Source organism: Rhipicephalus microplus, chromosome 10, assembly GCF_043290135.1.
Source record: "Rhipicephalus microplus isolate Deutch F79 chromosome 10, USDA_Rmic, whole genome shotgun sequence".
Taxonomy (NCBI): domain Eukaryota; kingdom Metazoa; phylum Arthropoda; class Arachnida; order Ixodida; family Ixodidae; genus Rhipicephalus; species Rhipicephalus microplus.
In genome coordinates, this window is record NC_134709.1 from 38,944,858 (window position 1) to 38,963,624 (window position 18,767).

Sequence of the window (18,767 nt, forward strand, 5' to 3'; positions counted from 1 at the left end):
TACACTGCTTGACAGAGACGTGCAATACGTAAATCAAAAATGCAAAAAAATATTTAGTCTCAGAATCGACATTTACATTGCACTTATCTTTCATTATCGCACACAAGTATTGCGCACATCCCATGGGTTCCAGTTGTGTAGCAGCCTTGAGTTATCTCTAAAACTACGCAGTGCAGTGTAAGAACAGGCAACGTGACAATAACGTGCGAGCATGCCTCTTTTCATTGTAGGTGCACTTACTATCGATGAAAAAGGCAGTAAAATATCTAAATATCTAAAACAAACACTCAGCACATTTGCAAGGCTCAAGAGAGTCGTACGCAAAATAAGAGCGATGCCTGACTAAGCATGCAGGTGTGAGTACTGCCAAATGCGTGAAAAACGATTTAACCTTCGAAGTTACACTTAGACGGACAGACACACATACACAGACACACACACACACAAACATGTACACTCAATTTTAACTGCTTCAAAACTTACATGTAGCGATGATACTCTGTAGTAGTTTGATCAGGATAGTAGCGCCTATGTGGAGTAAAAGTTTGGACAGAAACATTATGTAACAAACACTTTTTATCATTGATACACATCGTCAGGAATATGCAACTATTGAAGTTGTGAGCAAAATGAATTATTTAATTCAAAAAAAAAGGAAAAAGTTAACACGGTGCAATGGTAGTTCAAACAACATTATAACGCTTTCATTTCTAATGCTTGAAGGTTAAAGTAAATGCCATTTGAATGCAACAGCGAAAGAAATAATTGGCTCAAAGCTGCTTATACGTAAACACACTTAAAGTGCAAATGCCAGTTTGCACGAGAGTGAAACGCACATCACATGAACACATATCGCAAGGATAATGCGTGTTCGCGAGACATGCCCCGAGCTGTGTTTTGAAATCTACCTTGACAAAGTGGGATATTTTTCTATGGTGTCACTCAAACCCTCTCTACACAAATTCCCTTACACTGGCTACCTCTTCGTAGATTGAAATTAGGATTAAAATGAGTGGAAGACGCCGGTGTCTGATTACAAAAAGGTGAAAATGCTAAAGCATGAGATCTAAAATCTGAGATCGGTATGAGAACTTCAGAAACAAGTTTATTGGATTCCCTCCTTTTTTTGCTTTCTTCTGCTGACGCTGTGTTTCAGAAGAGCGTTGGAAAACTGCAGATAATACTTAGTTAAGGAGCCCAGCATACCTCACAGGAGGACCTCAATGGCACTGTCATACTAAATAATATTTTCACTTTGTAACTATGACCATGAAAAAAAGTGACGCAGAAGCACATGCAACGTTACACCTGGGCACTGCCAAACGACTGTGTCACCTCTATAAGGCTAGGTGGCTTGACAATTTTACATGCTATGTTTTCAAGCAGCCTTTCTTGAGATACTGTAGACAAAAGAGTTCAGAACACACACATGTCCATTTATTAATGATTAAATCGTAGCTTAACTTCATGCCAGGTCAAAATATTTTTGTACAACATCATATAGGGAAGACATGGGCAGCCACTGAAGTGTGTGTTCCTGCGTGCAAGAAAAAGCAATAGCAAAGAGCACAAAAGCAAAAGTAGCATGCATGAGCAGTGAAATGAGAGGATCCCTGCTCTTGCTTAAAACAAAGAACATGACAGGTACTGCTCCTAAACGCCTCTTTAGCTAAGCCCGCTATTTCGGTGGCAAATGTAACATGAGCAAGAGTGCGAGTAATGCTTACCAGGTGCCCAATACGGCACACTAGATTGCTCTATGATAGCCTAAAGTTATCTACACGAGTTGAAACAAGCTCATTATAGAAACTCTGCACCACTATCTACACGGTCAGACGCTCCTAGAAGCCTAAACTCACAGTGTGGGCTCACGCTCTTGAAAGTGGGCGTACCATTTCAGGCAGCCCGTTCTGATATTTCAAGTTTAGTTGGTTAAAAAATTTAGCTGTCAGCTAAATGGCATGCTCTCTGCTATTACTGAGCTGCAAAACAAATGGCCCATATATAAACAAAGTCCTTTCTCCATTGAAAATTTGGTTCCGAAACTAGCTTCTGGGATACTTGAGAATCCGGCAGACAAGCTTCCCAAAATTTCCATGAGCACCTATGCGAGAATTCGTTCTCTCATTCTCTTCACTAGAACTTCCTGCAGAGTTTCCTGTCTAATCTATGCCTCTTAATCAAGACAATCAGATGATTGTAGCACCCATCAAAATAATGAAAGTACACGTTCCAACGTAGCAATTTGAACAATTTATCGATAGACTGGTTACAGCTTTGCAGACGCACTTGGCAAGACACCAAATATTTCGCATCAGCAATGGTTTAGCGTGTCTTCAGCTTCTAACCAAGCTGCCGACCCAAGCACTCCCTGTAATTTATCCTGCATAGATGTCTTAGCCGTTTTTTTTTTTTTTTGCTTAAGATTATGCTGCTAACCGGCAACAACAATGGGTTGAAGACAATTACAGAATGGTTCCAGAGTCCCTGTTGTAAGCAAGAACGAGAAAACTCTCACAGAGGGCAAGCCACGGTTTTGGGCTCGGCGGTGACACCAACCTCTGCACTTTCTCGACGAGCTCAGTGCGCACGAGGTGCTCTTCCTCTTTGGATTCCGTCTTTCGGTTAATGATGCTGCGGCCAGGAAAGACAAGGCAGGAGGGTGATCGCAGGAGAACAATGTAAACGGGATGGGAGGGCAAAGCAGGTAGGCACTAATGAGGCATGTGAAAAGCGTGAGTGTCAACACTAATCGGGAAGAGTGGCAGAGAGGAGTGATCGGGCGGCGGCACGCAAAAAAGTGAAGCAGGGCTGCAAAGTGAGAAAGAAGCGTGAGCTGGCGTGTCGGCTTCCCTTCATTTTTTTTCCAGCGTTGAGGTGATTGTTGCAAAGGAAATCACTACAGGAAGTACATTAGACCTGATCTGCGTCATTGCAACCCAGCTTAAAAAGAAGTACTGAGCACCCGAGCAATAGTTAACTGCAATGCTTGTTTCTGTGAGCCAATTTCAAACTTGGTACCCTAGAAAGTGGACTGCACGACATCATGGGCTGGCTCCATTCTTGCAATCCCTACAACTGCCACGCGAGAGAGAAGTCAGAAGACACGCGTGCAGCGCATGTGTTCTGCTTTTTGGCTCGGCTTCTCTGTCCGTAATTTCTTCAGCAACATGCCCCCACCCATCTTTCATGACAAGTAGCCACCCTGAAACCCAACATACACTGCACTGTGCAATAAACAAAGTTTAATTGCAATCAAGAATGTCTTGAGGGGCTAGTTGGTTCATTATATCCAAAGAAATAGTTACACGAAACTTGAAACCACAAAGAAGAGAACTGAACAGATAAAGTGCAACAGATTCCGCTCGAACAGGTTGCACTAAATCTGTTTGTGCATCTTTTTTGCGGTGTCCCTTTCAAACTTTGCACAAATTATTTAATGCGTTGAAGTGCTACGGCTGCATTTCTCGGTAGTTTCAGCACCGTTGCCACTGACATGTGAAACTTCACTTTATTTCCTTAAAGACCCCTCAAGGGGGTATTACATAAGGGGTGGGTATACAGTGTAGCCAGGTGACTTCACTCGGTAAGAAAGTTTGTTACTTTGTCACTTCACTTGTAATTATTGCACAAACTAACTGTAGAAAAGTGCAAATTACCATCTATGTGTGTGGCAATTTAAAAGCCTAGTTCAGTGTACTGTGTCCCTTAAGATAAATGTTTCAAATGAGAACAAACGCTCAATCATGCAGTCTGTTTTCAAAGTGGTTGCCAGATGGTGTGCAAAAGATGCCAGGGCAGAGATCGTGAGTGTGGAAATGCAAAGGGGACATACACAAAGAATTCATCCCATAAAATCGAGAATGACAGCACTAGGCTTCAAAGACTTGATACTTCATGAAGTTGCTTCGGTGTCATTAGCTTCTAAATTGACAATTTGCACACCATACTGGTGTCGACAAATGGGCATTCAATCGTTCAGGTAAGCCCCGCTTAAAAGCTCAAGAGCAGTAAACGTGGGGACGGGCAGTCATGCCGTGACAAAGATAGTCTCACATTGTTAATTATCCAAGATATAGACGAATAAAGATGAGTTTTTGCAAGCAACATGAGCATGTAATCAGTATTTCTTGTTGCAAAAGAATTCTTATTTCTGAGCAACCAAACGAGGCCAAAGCATTTTTGCTCGTTAAAAGAAACATCACGAATGGGTCATTTGTATGCATAATAAATTTGTGCTTCTACTGAATGAGACTAGCTGCTGTAGGTAGCTTTTTCGAACATCATCGCCCGCCGCCATCTCGTTTCCTAGCTCTTGAACTTTTAAACATAGTGGAGTCACTTTCACGGCAGTTCATTGCATTACTAAGACAAATCACAAAGGTGAGTAAAGGCGGGTGCTTCCCAACAAGAAAAATGTTGAAGGGGCCATTCAGGTAAATATTGCATAACTAATGCAAAAGCCACTCCCTACGCACTCCTCTACACCTTTCGAACATCCATGCACAAGAGCGTGCAGACAACTTGTTCAGGCCACAAGCAGTTACTACTTGTAGAAGTTGCCAGAATGCCGTTCCCACCACAAGCAGGGGCGGCGGAACTCACAGGTGCGAGTCGGTCATCTTGGGGCGCGTCTCTCTGTCGTCGGCTCCAAAGTTGCCAACCTGGGGAGGCGGGGGCCTCCAAGCGTAAGGGGGCTCGTCAGCAGACCCACTCACCGAGACACTAGAGACGCTCACCGTGTCGTCACGGTCCCGTAGTTTGATCTGCAGCAGAGAGGTGAAAATGCAAGACGCGGTGAGCAAAGAGTGGGGGGAGCACGAGCCTTTTTGCTATCGAGAAAATGGGAGCAAGTGAAGCTTGGAGTATGCCTGCCTGACCTATTATATTTCTTTCCATCACATTGTACAATGCTCCCTATTATACTCTTTCTATCACATTGTACAATACTCCCTCCTAACCTTTAGAATGCAGCTCTTGATGCACCCGTTCCTGCATTCAGCGACAAGCCACCTTGCTATCGAGAAAATGGGAGCAAGTGAAGCTTGCAGTATGCCTGCCTGACCTATTCTACTTGTTTCTATCACATTGTATAATACTCCTTCCTAACTTTTACAGTGCAGCTCTTTATGCACTCGTTCCTGCATTCGGCGACCTGCCTTTTTGTTATCGTGAAAATGGGAGCAAGTGAAACTTGGCGCATGCCTGCCCGACCTTCTTCCTTTCTATCACACTGCATGCTCTCTCCGAACTTTTAAAGTGCACTTCTTTATGCACACGTTCCTGTGTTGAGTGTATCCGGCAGAGAGAGCCTGCTAAACATAGCTGAGGATGAAAGAGAGCTCGCAGAGCCCAGCGGAGGATGAAAGACGGGGACAGCGAGGAGAGCGTGAGGAGTAGGGAACAAAAGTAGTAAGACCACAGGTTCGGCGGCACCCACCCGAAGCGCCACAGTAGTGCGCCCCATGCCGGCTGGCAATCGGATGACCTTCATCGATGTGCTTAGCAGCGCAATATTTCAATTGCTACATGCAAAAACAAAGGTCATGCAGTCATATCCAGTCAACAAAGAAGTGTGGCAGCGTGAAACGACAAGTGACCTCAATCAAGGATGAAATTTCCATATTAAAAACCGCCGAGCGCTGACAAGTATGCGATCCAGAGTGCATCGACTAATGGAAGACACCGTAGACAAGCATGCATGTGACCGCTTCACCTTCGAGGTTTGCATTTCTCAACGCTCCCAGGTATAAGCTTGTGCAGAGTTCCCCTTCTGAAGGGGTGAGGAGGAGGCTCATTGCAGCGCCCTCTCCCTATGAAGTCAACGTACAGAGTAGACTTAATCCCTTTCCACCCTATAGGTGACTAGAGGAGGCAGCCTAGTAACCAAAAAGGAGGGGAGGGGGGATCTATGCAACTTAAGCCCTTAAACTACGCCTGATATTCATTCAAAGAACTCAAGTAAAGACGCACATCATGTGCAGAATGCCGTCCCGGCCAACGATGCCACACGTGACATTGCTACGAGCCCTCAAGGACGCCACAAATTCTAAGAAACAATCTATCCTCTTCTCCGGCTTCCCCGGCCTCCGTGTGACGTCGCAATGTTGAATCGGTGATGTGTAGCAAAAAATCATGCTGCGATTGGTCGAGCAAACAGCTAAGACTTCCAGTCAGTCTGCAAGCAGCTGTCCAGTTTATCATTCTTCAGAAACCATAGTTCACTAAACAAACCCAACACTACATGAACACAGGACCAGCATTTACTTTGGGTTACTTAAACGCCCTGTATCAGCCAATCTGAATTCACTTAACTGACAATATGTTGGTAAATGTTAACAGTGTGATATACGCCACAAATTACTCCAACATCTCATGGGCAGTTTGATGTGCTGCCAATGACAGCAATTGTAAAAAGATTTTGTTACATTTTTCGCTGTGCTTTAAGTCACTAAGCCAATCATGATTGCACTTTGTGTCACTAAATCAACAGCATTGATGCAAAAATGTGAGATGACCAACTGCCTAATATAATATACACAATTAATTACTCTATAATTATCACGGGTAAACAAAACATGCACAATGTAACATCCTACTGCTAACCTTGTTGCAACATAGTGTGCAGCACCTTGTAATAAATCTATTGGAAGTTTTTCACATTTATCAACAGTCCGTCACACTTTGTGCCTGAAGGGGCAAGTCATGTATTGAGGTACCAAGGAACAAATGTGAACACTAGCTACCTCACAGGAAAATGTGAAAAGAGTTTTACAGGAAGTGCTGACAATCTGTAATATATGCAAAACAAAGCATGATTAATTTGCAATCTAGTTAATCGCGCAACACGGGAGCTAGCATGTGGATGCAGTGGGGTGCACTTACGGTGAAGTGGGCACAAACTGCAAAAACTGACAAAAAAACTGACAGGTCACAAAAGCTACAAAAATCGAGATAATGACACGCGACTATCAAGGCTGACATGGACTCACTTTTTCGAGTTGTGTGGCAACAGTCTGCCGCTCTGCTTCCAGCTGCCTTGTGAGCAACTCAAACTGGGCCTCCTGCACCAAAGATCAAAAAGGGAATACTCAAGTTAGGACACTGTTCAAATCGACAGTTATGCAATTATTCGGTAGATTTCACATACATACACAAACACACAAGCACGCATAGCATTATAGACGCATAAAAGCAACGAAATTTGGGCAAATTTGTACTTGAACATAGTGGTATTTAGAGCGCGTAAACAAACAAGAAACGAAAGACGGGGGAATACAGACGAGAGATCACTTCAAACCAAAGTTTATTTGCAGAAAAGGTCAGGTTTTATCCTACACCGAACACGGAAATGCATAAGTGAAACTACAACCTAAAAAAAAGCACCCCGAGGACAGCTGTCACCTCAGAGCTTAAAAAAAACATGCAAAAAACCCACGTGTCTCCTACGCATGAAGACATCATACAGAGGTGAAACTGGGGTGAAAGACAACATATGTCATGGCAAGCAAGCAAATGGCTATCGCTGGCCTGCTCTCAGCGTCGAAAACTCATCTAGGTAAGCCACTTCACTGGTTAGTAGGTTAATAGACGGCTGGCTGATGCACGTGGAAGCATTTTTGTGAATATAGTAGGCCTCCATCATTTCTCTTGTTGTCACGTTTTTGTGCCGGAAAAGTGTTTTCGTGTGTGCATTCCAGAGTTCAGCAGTACTTCCGTTCCTTTCCGTGACAGTGACATATTCGTGTCATGGAAATGATGTCAAAAAAAAAAAAAAATACGCACGATCAGAAAGCAAGGGGAAAAAAATGGTCCGCGAAGATGAGTCGATCTCGCAACCTTTCGGTCCACGACAACAGAGGCTGGGCCAACGCCTCCTATACTTTGGAGGCGTTGGCTGGGTACGCACCCCCACTGCACCACGGCCATGTACTCTGGAAACTTTAAAAACGCGCTTTTTACATTCAACATTGTTTTTTCAGGGTGTTCTTGGTAAAGTGCGGTTATGCGTCATGACTGTAACATCCACCATAGCTGTCAAACATCAAGAGACATTTCGCAAGCTTTCTTACGTCAACGTACAGTTAACTAACAACTACTTCTGTAAGGCCAAGTTTCGCTTTAAGTGTTATACCAATTCCTATGATAGAGGAATCAACCACGCACGTTTTTCTTTGTTTTTCTATTTCATCTCAAAGGCATGGGGAACAAGCCAAAAAAGTGACAAGAGTAAACAAGACAAATAGCAAGTGACCATATGTACCGGGGGGGGGGGGGGGGTGTCAAAAGTTCTTAGGCCACAATCGCATGTATATCTGTGGCAGCGTGGCCTGGGAACTTTCAATTAGGACTGTACATGTACTTCGCCAACCGAAACGTAAAAGAAGCCTTAGCGAGATAAACGACCGAGACAGGGCGGCTCAGGAAATGCCAATCCACAACGAACACCAGGCAGGATCCAAATTGGTCCACAATGACAACGAAGGGAATCACCATTGAAGCTGACAAGCCACGGCCGCAAGGGAAAAATAAAAATAAGAAGACCACGACAAATAACGCACCAACAGTAAAACCTCCAATATAACAAGTCCCGGCATCGACAGAAGTGCTTTCGGAGGTAAAACAACCGAGACCGATAGAACAATTGTTGTAGTAACAGCGCTCGACAAACATAAGGCACGAAATAAAACGATTGACAAGAGAGAATGAGCGATAAAAAAAAGTGATCAAGATACGCCCGGATGATGAAGAAACGCTACATAAGAAAAAAAAAAAAAGGATAGCCGCGGCAAAGTCGTACAAACACTAACAAACGAAACGCCAACAAAGTCGAAAAAGACGAGACCGGGCTTGTTTCGTCGGGGACGCCGAAACCCAAGAGGCGACACATCCGCGAGAACGGGCATCGACGCAAAACGAACAAGGCAGTCGGCGAATATCGTGGTTTCGCTACTCACTTCGCGCTAGTTCGGTGCAGCGTCGTAGGAGAGTACCCGAGCATTTGTTATTGCGCCGCCAAGTGTGGCAGCGTGGGCTAGTTGGTATGACATGACGATAGTTATAGCGCGAGAACAGAACGTTGATTGATTGATTGATTGATTGATTGATATGTGTGGTTTAACGTCCCAAAACCACTATATGATTATGAGAGACGCCGTAGTGGAGGGCTCCAGAAATTTCGACCACCTGGGGCTCTTTAACGTGCACCCAAATCTGAGCACACGGGCCTACAACATTTCCGCCTCCATCGGAAATGCAGCCGCTGCAGCCGGGATACGAACCCGCGACATGCGGGTCAGCAGCCGAGTACCTTAGCCACTAGACCACCGCGGCGGGGCACGCGAGAACAGAACGACGACACAGACAAGAAGGACACTCGTGTCCTTTGTGTCCTTGTCTATGTCGTCGTTCTGTTCTCGCGCTATAACTAGCGCCGCCAAGCAAGTTCCCGCGCATTAGAGCACGCGCAGTACTCCTTTTGGAGCAAACTGCCGAGGAAAATGAGAAAACAGCATTTTGTACCCTCAATAGAACTTACGCCGACGCCATGATGAGAAGGAGAGCAAAGCGGGCACCGGTGCGCACCCACCATATTGGCAAACTCCGTCACGAGGGCGTTTTGAGCCAATCAGAGAAGTCGCAGCGACCGTGCGAGCCAATCAGGGCGGACAAGATGGCGGAATACGACTGGGCCCGGATAGGGGCTGTCTGGTCAGCGTTTTTAGATTAGATGATATAGAAACGTCGGCTTTGGTGGGGTTCCAAAGTGGAGTTGCGAGAAGTAATTGCTAAAAGCTGGATTCGTAAATAAGAGTGCCGTAAGGATGTCGCGGCAGGCAAGGGGGAGACAGCACGGCATGCGGCAATGTTCAAACTCCTTGGCGGAGCATACGAGCTTGTCCAGTGTGCTTATGTATCAATTGTTATATCGTGACTAAAGGAACATAAACGATTCACGTTTGTTCCAGCACTGACGTAATGAGTTGAGTCGTAGATTTCGAAAGGGAAAACTTCGCAAGGCAGTCGCGTCTCAACACAACGATGTCGCGAAACCCAAGCTCTGTCTGATGAAAACTACCAACGATAATTCGAAAGAACGCCGTAAGATCAAGTGGATTCATCGTCGTCTTGGAAACCGGTCATTGCAGCAAGCATATCACGATATGCGCACGCGTACACACACACACACACACACACACACACACACACACACACACACACACACACACACACACACACACACACACACACACACACGCGCGCGCGCGCGCGCGCGTACACAACTAGTTTATTTATTACAGTTTCATGCCGCACTCACTAAAATTTACCCATGTTATTTTTTTAACTAATTGGCTTTTTCAAAAAAATAAAAATTTGGGAAGTTTCCCCTCTTCATTTATGTTAGATTGGCTTGAGCCCGTTATACCTCCTGGTGGTACGGGCTACCCCCCCTTTTTCCTTTTAGTTATTTTCACATATAGGGGGCGGAAAAACACACACACACGCACACACGCAACACTTTTGCTAGCCTAGATAAAGAAACAATTAGCGCGTAAAAGTTTCGTATTGCACTGCTATGAACGATCACATCCACCACAGAACAAACTTCCCGTAATGGGATCTTGAAAGGGCATGATACAGGCCCCGTAGGCCTTTCCAAACGACAAAACACTTTTTAAGCACCCGTGCTCCGAGGTCGCGACCCCAAAAGGGGACGGGAAGTGCAGTGCGCCGTCATGCGTCCGACAAAAGTTGACGCCAAAAGCACAACAAATTTTTTCCGGACAAATTTACACAACAACCTCTCAAGTCACTTCTCCTCAGCTTCCGAGTCAACTGAGACGAGCTTAATTAAATTTAGTTGCGTGCACACGGCGCAATCGCGCGCGTCCTCGAATGTTTCGAAAGGCAGGGCTGCACCGGAACCTCTTCTGACGGATGAGAGAGGAAAAAAAGAATACATTAGACACGTAGTAGTTCGGGCGCCTTACGCGAGAGTGTTTCCACAAAAGTCGGAAACGTGCACATTACAAGGAGTACCAAAGGGATCTTCACGATTACACAGTTCTCGGCACGCAACACAACAGAACGCTTCATTCTCTTTTTTCGGGACAATGAAGACGAATAAAGAAAAAAATCAATCAATATCTCGCGCCTTAAGAAGCCGTTTAAGAGAGAGTTCAGGCTGACGCCGTTGACATCTAGAAGAGTGCACAGCTCGTCCCACAGCACCGCCAACAACGCTGCACGCAACTAACGAAGACGGTTTTGCCACCTCCACGCGGCTGCTTGTCGTAGACTCGGCAGCTTCCCGGCCACGTCAAATCGGCGGCGCTATCGATCATTCATCGGCTTCCGCCCTTTCCCGCTATCTTCACACACACTTAAAAAGGTTGGGGGGGGGGGCGATGCCAGAGAAGCAGTAACGTCAGTGCATTCCTCTCCACCGCGATTATACGTAAATATCCGAGGAAGCGACGGTGAAGTAGAAGGAGGATTGCAAAGGAAATGGATCAAGCATGACGGCGGAGCAAAATGCGTGTATACAATGCAGCGCGGTCGGGAAGTTTCGTGCGCCGCCGTTGGAGACGGTGTTGACTGGCAGAAAGGAAACATTTCCGCGAGGAGCGAGTGTGGAAGCCGTAAAAAAAGGCGGCACGCAATAAACACAAAACGTTTTGTGCGCGTGTGTTTGTTGGTGCTCGGTTGCGTGCTTCGACGTCCCGTGTGGGGGGAACCAACCCATCCGGTTGTCGTCACGCGGTGGTACGAAAAACGGAACGAAGTTCGTAAGTGAGAGAGAGAGAGGGGGAGAGAGAGAGAAGGCAAGTTGTGTGAGGACGCGGATCTTCTATAAGTGGAGGACACAGAAGATGGCTGCGGGCGACAGAGGAATAAAAAAATAAAAAAAAAAAGATCCGTTCTCTCCTGAGATGAGAGACCGCGTCGACGTGTATACGAGTGTGTTGCGACAGCGCACCTCGGCAAAGTTTGAACGCGAGAGGAGAGAGGTCATTGACACCGCGAGGGGCAGTACAAAAAGAAATAAATATTAGAAGAAGGACGCCGCGGAGGAAACTTGGCACGAAGAAACGACGCGGGCGACTCCGTCATTCCGCGGTTAAGTACGCGCCGGCGGTCACACTTGCGAGATTCGCGGGCTCGAGCCGTAATCGCAGAGGTCTACAAGTTCGCCAGGACCGGGAAGAATTCCTTTCTAGCAATCCTTTATAGGAGAAATCTTGCGGCTTCGCGGTACAGGGAAGTGGCTATAACTTATCCTGGTTATCCATACAATAGGTATCGAGTGCGTATCGAAACCTGATCGGTGAACATCTAAGGTTATATATAAAGCGACAACCCCGCAGAGCATCTATGAGAACCAACCGAAAACCAAACCAAGGAATCATAAGGGACGCGATTTGCAGTAATTATGTTGAGTTTTCGTTACGTTCTGCCTATAAAATATTATGTGGCACATGTATATTCATTTTGCCGGGCAACTACTTCGGGATCCGATGAGTTAAGCTTCTCCGCTCTACTGCACCGTTGAGCAGCATTTGCACTCTCCTTCTCCATGGCTATACCACAGTGGCAAACGCCAGTCAGAGGCGCTATCAAGCGGCTCCAGCGCAGTGTCAGATGGCGACTGCACAGGGATATGTCTACCAAGGCTATGACGGCACTCCTCTGAAAAGCGCACACCGGCGGCGGCGAGTCGCGCGCGGCCGCGGCCGAGTGCGAGGGAGGTGCCGGCTCCACTGATCGTCTGCATCGAATTGCGCGCACACCGGCGGCGAGCCGCGCACGGCGGCGGCGGAGTATCATTGCGCATGCGCAGACTAGTGCCACGCGAAATTGGCTCAACGAGGCCAGTGTAGCTAACGCTACAAAAGAAAAATGAGCCCTTAAATTCTGCTTTCGTTCAACCACATGAAGCGTATTTTCTATGTATCCGTTCTATATTCATGCTGCGCGATACAACTGCGCTGTGTGCAATCATGAGCAAAAATGTGTGAGGAAGACGGGGTGGGGCGAGGTGGGGGGGGGGGGGGGACAAGCTTTTGTTTCTGAGCAACAAGAAAAAAAAATAGAGACGACATTATACGACCGACAGTTGGGTTTTGACACACGATTAAACTCATCTCAAGTTCACCGCGCCGCTATAAAGCTCGCGCACCCCGTATAAAGTGGGGTCCCCGGAGTCCGCACGTTTATTTTTGCCGCAGTGCAGGCGCTCGCACCATGCACAACTTCAGGCTATCTTTCTCATCTCATCTGTCGAGCAGGGCCTCTGCCCTCCCAAGCCGGCTACCTGTATACAGATAGCCGGCAAGGCAGGTGCTGTGCCGAGAAGAAAGCGGCGCTGCGGGGCACACATAGTCGAAATCGAGCAAGACAGAAAAACGGCAACGATATGCCCAGGATTTCCACACCTTCCCCCCATATCGACTTCCATCCCCACCTCTTTGTTACCGCCGAAATGATACCGACACACTCTAAAAAATAATAATTCCACAAAAATAACCATCGAACACCAGGCTGCACACCGACAAAAAAAAAAAAAAACGGAGGCCCAGATATCTTGCACATAACGTCACTGTCGCAGCTTCATAGCGCGCTGGTTCACCAACATGGCGGCCTTGATGAAGTAAAGGCAGCATAATTGCATCGCGTTTAACCTGCTTCAATGCGATGACAATGCGGCCAGAAAACTATGGGCCACCGAGCGTCGATAACAAGAGAACTTACGAGTGATGTAATGATAACATTAGCACGCGACGCCACAAACCTTGCATGTGCCACGAGGTGTTGACCAACATGGCGGTTTCAATGACGTCAGTTGAGACCTTATATAGAGGGAGGCACTGTCTGAAGTACTATGTAGTACTACTTCCTTTCTTTCTATCACATTACAGTATGCCCCCCCCCCCCTCTCCTTTCCTCTCATGCCAGCAATCAGACCTTTCTACCCACGCGCTTAGCAGCGCAACATACCAGTTGCTATACAGGCAACAACGCAAAGTGTCCACGTGAAGTAACAAGTCACTTCGATAAAAGATCAGACTGCCGTATATCAGAAATTGCTTATCGCCGACAAGCCCAATCGGCAAATTATAAATAAGCGGAATACGGCAGACACAAATACGCACGTCACCGGCGCACCATCGATAGTTGCATTTCCGTACCCCCCCCCCCCCCCCCCCCTTGTACAATTTTTTCGCGAACGGCGCCGACATCACCAGGTGACAAAAGCTTCGCTTAAACAGCGCGTGCTGCATGATCCATCTCTGAGGCCACCATGAAACAGAAATTCAAGACAGGGGCGCTGTGCTTACACGAAAAAGGTTAGTGAAGCGGGTGCATTGCGTAAACACGGCTCCAGTCAGCGAAGCAGCGTACAACAATTCGGTTCCAGTACACTGTACTCACGCTCTCAACAAAACCAAAATATGCACAAGCAAGCAAGCGCCAACTCATACACACACTCCAATAGCCGCAACAAACACCGCGATGTCGACCAAGAGGAATCAGCCTACGGGAATGTCTGCGATCTCTCCGGCGCTTCGCCATTCCGTTCCCGCGGACGAGGGTGCAGGGTTTCTGTTTGCTGCGGCCGACAGCATCCGCCGTCGCTTTCACACTCCTTCGATCATTCTTTTTTCTTTTTGTGCGCTATCGTGTTTTGTCTAGTCGGCGCTTGGCATCGGGCAAGGTCCTCTTTCTATACGCAAGCAGAGGTTCTACACGCAAGCAGAGGGTGACGCACGGGCACCCCAGACGCGATCACTGCAGCAGTCAGCGAAAAGCCCGCACGTTTAGGCGTAATTTCTACGGCGTACGGCTTTGACCAACTTCAACGCGGCAGCGCAAAACGCGGCCGCCGTCATCTTGCTCGCAAACAAATGTAAAAAAAAATTTCGAGAGCGCGTTTAGACCACGTGACCAATTCCAGCCAATAGCAGTGCAGCATTTGTCCCTCGCGTCTCAGGGGATATGCTTTGAAAACACGCGCCCCGCGTATGGAGCTGAGGTCTACCGGTCATGCGCGTGAATTATACACATTGAATATCGCGAATAATCGCAACCAATACCGATATAATCAATATTCTGTCCAACGACGATCGCGCGCAATAAAAAAATAGGCAAGATCGGTAAAAATGGAACCACAAAAACACTCGTGGCCATACAAGCGACATCTCGGCATTAGACGGTATTTATGTTCAAAATAGTTCACGATATACAAATTGACTCTTCAACTCCTGTAACTTGGTAACATATATATGTTGACGCGCAACTACAAAAGGCACGCTTTCTTCGAAGACATTTTCGACTGATGAAACGGTTACATGTAAATATACGAACGGCGTAACTTGAAAGTAGTTACAGTGTAACTGCGGCAGCGAAGAAACGAGGATAGTAAAGAGCTTTGACTTTCAAGTTACGCTGCCTATTTTCCCCCTCAAGAGCCGACTGAAATGCATTCTGCCCCAAACCGGGAATCGAACCTATAACCTCCCGCAGAGTGGCACCGTTGACTTTGGGGCGACAGCGGCGCGGCCAAGTTGGAAGAGGTCGGCAAGCGCGTGTCTTCAAAGTAACACGGCCGAAATGAGGTGCTAACAGCTCAACATGTTCATCCAATCACTTGGTGAATCAATCAAATCCCGAGCTCGCATGCAACATAATTAGTCACCTTGAAACGGGCTTTCCGGCGGAGTAGCCAAGGAGAAACCGGAGGCCGGACCTCCTCTGTAGTAGCAGATAGAGACATTCTTCTATGATCTGTCTACGTTGCTTGAATGAGCATGCAGTGCAGCTTTCGAGAACCGCATTCGTTAAGCCACATTCCCCTATAAACTCGCAGGCGGTTCTGTAGCGAGACACGCGGACAGCGATAGGGACAATCCGCGGATGACAAACTCTACAGTGAGATTGCCAGATAAAGGGGCGCAGATAAACGGCTGCATGACACGGTTTGATAAGCGTGCGCACGCTGATAACGCGATGGTTAACAACTGCAGATAATCTTCGAAGGAGGAGGAGCGAGAAGCGAAGAGTTCCTTCGTAGCGCAGCCTATACCTGCAACTAGGATGAGGAGGGCGGATGTAGATATACGTTAAGTACGCCATTTTAGTTTACAACTTCCACTGACTAAGGATATCAAGATAAAGGCTGGATCAAGATACCGTCCGTCCTGGCAGAGCCGCGATAAGACATGCATCGACTGCGTCACAGCAAGACGTCAATGACGACGTGGGACTCAACTGGCACGATGCCTAATCGCTATGTAATAAAAACTAATCGGGGAGATAGTAAAAAGTGAACGCATTTCTTCGTACCAGTCACAGAATGTACATGGTCTCCTCTTTAAAAAAAAAGAAAGTATTTGAAGCAACATAAGCTATTATTTGACAAATAGGTCACATTGATCGCTCGTTTAAGCTCAAGAGTAATCTGCCATAAATGAAATTAACTTCGTTTATGCATTCAGCTCACTTTGATAAATCAGCAAACTCTGATAAATCGAAAACTTAGGTTTATCGTACTTCAAGTAAAGCTCATTACGTGAAGCGCAAACAGAACACAGTGCAAGAAAAAGGAAAGAAAGACACACGCGCTGTCTCGCAACTGATTATCCAACTGGTTATTCAACTGATTATCCGATTCGTTATAAAGTCTTAGACCATTCAATAAAGCTATAGAAGTTGCGATTGGCCCCGACATAGTTCCCAAAGCTGTTTCCGAACACCGAGGCCAATTGCGGCGCTTCTCAGGAGGCTCAGTATTTAAGTGCCCACAACAAAGCCGATCAAGGCTGGCAGTCAACCATCGAAGAATTTGCAATTACAGCTTCTATACATACCCGCGCGGAGCGGGCAGCAAAAACGGTGCCGCAGAAGCGAACGGTCCTACAGAACAAGCCAGAAAGAGCACGAACAGAGAGAAGCAAAAAAAGAACAACAGAAGACAAGTTGTTACTGCCAAACGCGGCGTCAAATTTTGGCACGACTTCATTCCGGGCTTTAACACGAACGGGCGCGTGTAAAGAGCGCCCTGGTATATAAACACGGGAGCTTGTTCCAAAGAACGAAAAAAAAAATACATCAAAAAGCAGTAGAATACTCAGAAAATAAACCACCAGTCTTCGAGGAATCGCCATCGCGACGCTCCCTCCTAACTGGTTCTCCTTGTCTTCCTCTCATATCTGGACTCTTCACGGCTTTATGCATTTTCTCAAAAACCCCCGTTCAGCCCCTCTCACACAAACACACACACACATGTCGGTCGGTTTCGCGGCGTTAGCGAAGCGCCACGCTTCGCCGCATCGCCTGCCCCGTTCTCGCCCATTCTCGTTTTTTTTTTTTCTTTCTGCCGCGATTGCGCGCGACCGTGAAATGAGCGCCCTCTACAAGCCCTACGAGAGTCTGCGTGGTAGTTTCTGTTTCGGCGCGGTTGTGCGCCATTTGCCGCGCGATGCCTCGCTGCTGCTGCTGCAGCTACACAACGAGGCAAGCGCGGAAGCAAACAACCATAAATTATGCCTAGATTACCCCGCTCCCCCCTCGACCCGTTGAATACGAAACGAGGAGGCGCGCTCACGCGAGTTTCGAAGCTTCGGGCGATCGTTGCACCAAAATCAGTCGGGAATAAGCTATTGCTGTTTTATATAAGCACAAGTGACCATTACGTTTGGTTTTCTTGGGCTCATAAAATGTGACACCGCGAATGCGCAATATCCTGTACCGCATGGTCATATTGGCGATTTGTTGCTTGGGTACATATCACTTTGTAATCTTGACAAGTTACGTTATTGTGTTTGCACTGCCGTGAGCTCTCGCTATGCTAAACTCAGTTGTTGGTCAGCGCTGTGATGATAATGATGACGACGGCCTGTATGGCGTTGTGTATGTGTGTTTCTTTTCGTTTTCTGTCCCGTCTCATTGAAAAGCACGAAATCCCTGGGGAGGGGGGTGGAAAACCGTGTTTATCACCCCTAGTTCTTTTAGATGCGAAGCGTCTTAGGGTCGAGCTCAATCCGGTGTGCGGCGTGACCCTCCTTACAGCGCATGCGCGCCCCTCTCGCTCCTCTCCTACGCTCCCTCTCTTACCGAGTCGCCGGAGAACGCGACGAAACGCCTCCTCAGCAGGGCCACGTCAACACCTGCACTGCGCATGTGCATCCCCCTGCCCCCTCCTCTCCTACGCTCCCTGTGGAAACGCGTTCCACATTTCCGTGAGACAGAGCGCGTCGGCATTCTTCGTAGCTGTTGATCGCCAGTCCCCTCCCGCGCGTTGTGCACTCTCCGCGCAGCTGCGCATCACGTCATGGTCTCCTTGAGAGGAAGATGGCGTAATTTTCAGTTTGTTATGTTCAGTTTATGCTTAACTACAGGGGCTTTTCTTTGTGTCTCGATCCTTTAACGCTTCCCTCCATATCGAAATGCAGCTTCAACAGCAGGGAGTCGAACCTGCTACTAAGGGAAATTCCGCTGACAATGCCACAGGCAAAAAGCAACCCCAGCGACACCGCGTATTGACCGTAATAATAACAATTGTGGCGGTACTTCGTGCCACAACCACGATATGATTACGAATCACCCCACGTGTAGTGATGAATTGCGGATCGATTTCGACCACCTAGGGTTCTATAACGAGCTCCAAGATCTAAACACACGGGTAGTAAGTTCTTCGCATTTCGCCATCATCCAAAATGCGACCGGCGTGTCGAACACGCGCCCTCGAGCTTAGCTCAGCGATACAA

At 47.1% G+C, this 18,767-nt stretch overlaps 1 protein-coding gene across 13 annotated transcripts in view; it reads right to left on the reverse strand.

Annotated features, from left to right (window-relative positions):
- Positions 1–18,767, reverse strand: part of p120ctn (adherens junction protein p120) — a 166,011-nt gene that overhangs the window by 54,322 nt on the left and 92,922 nt on the right. For 8 of the 13 annotated variants that reach the window (XM_075875504.1, XM_075875495.1, XM_075875496.1 and 5 more), the window contains 4 exons: positions 6,993–7,064; positions 4,606–4,766; positions 2,560–2,634; positions 484–528 (listed from right to left, as the gene is read on the reverse strand). In XM_075875504.1, the coding sequence (XP_075731619.1) occupies positions 484–528; positions 2,560–2,634; positions 4,606–4,622 (137 nt within the window). In that variant the 5' untranslated portion in view covers positions 4,623–4,766; positions 6,993–7,064. Of the gene's footprint in view, positions 1–483; positions 529–2,559; positions 2,635–4,605; positions 4,767–6,992; positions 7,065–9,522; positions 9,616–15,697; positions 15,839–18,767 lie in introns of those variants that run through there. The other 5 variants (XM_075875507.1, XM_075875498.1, XM_075875497.1 and 2 more) reach the window with 4 other exon arrangements.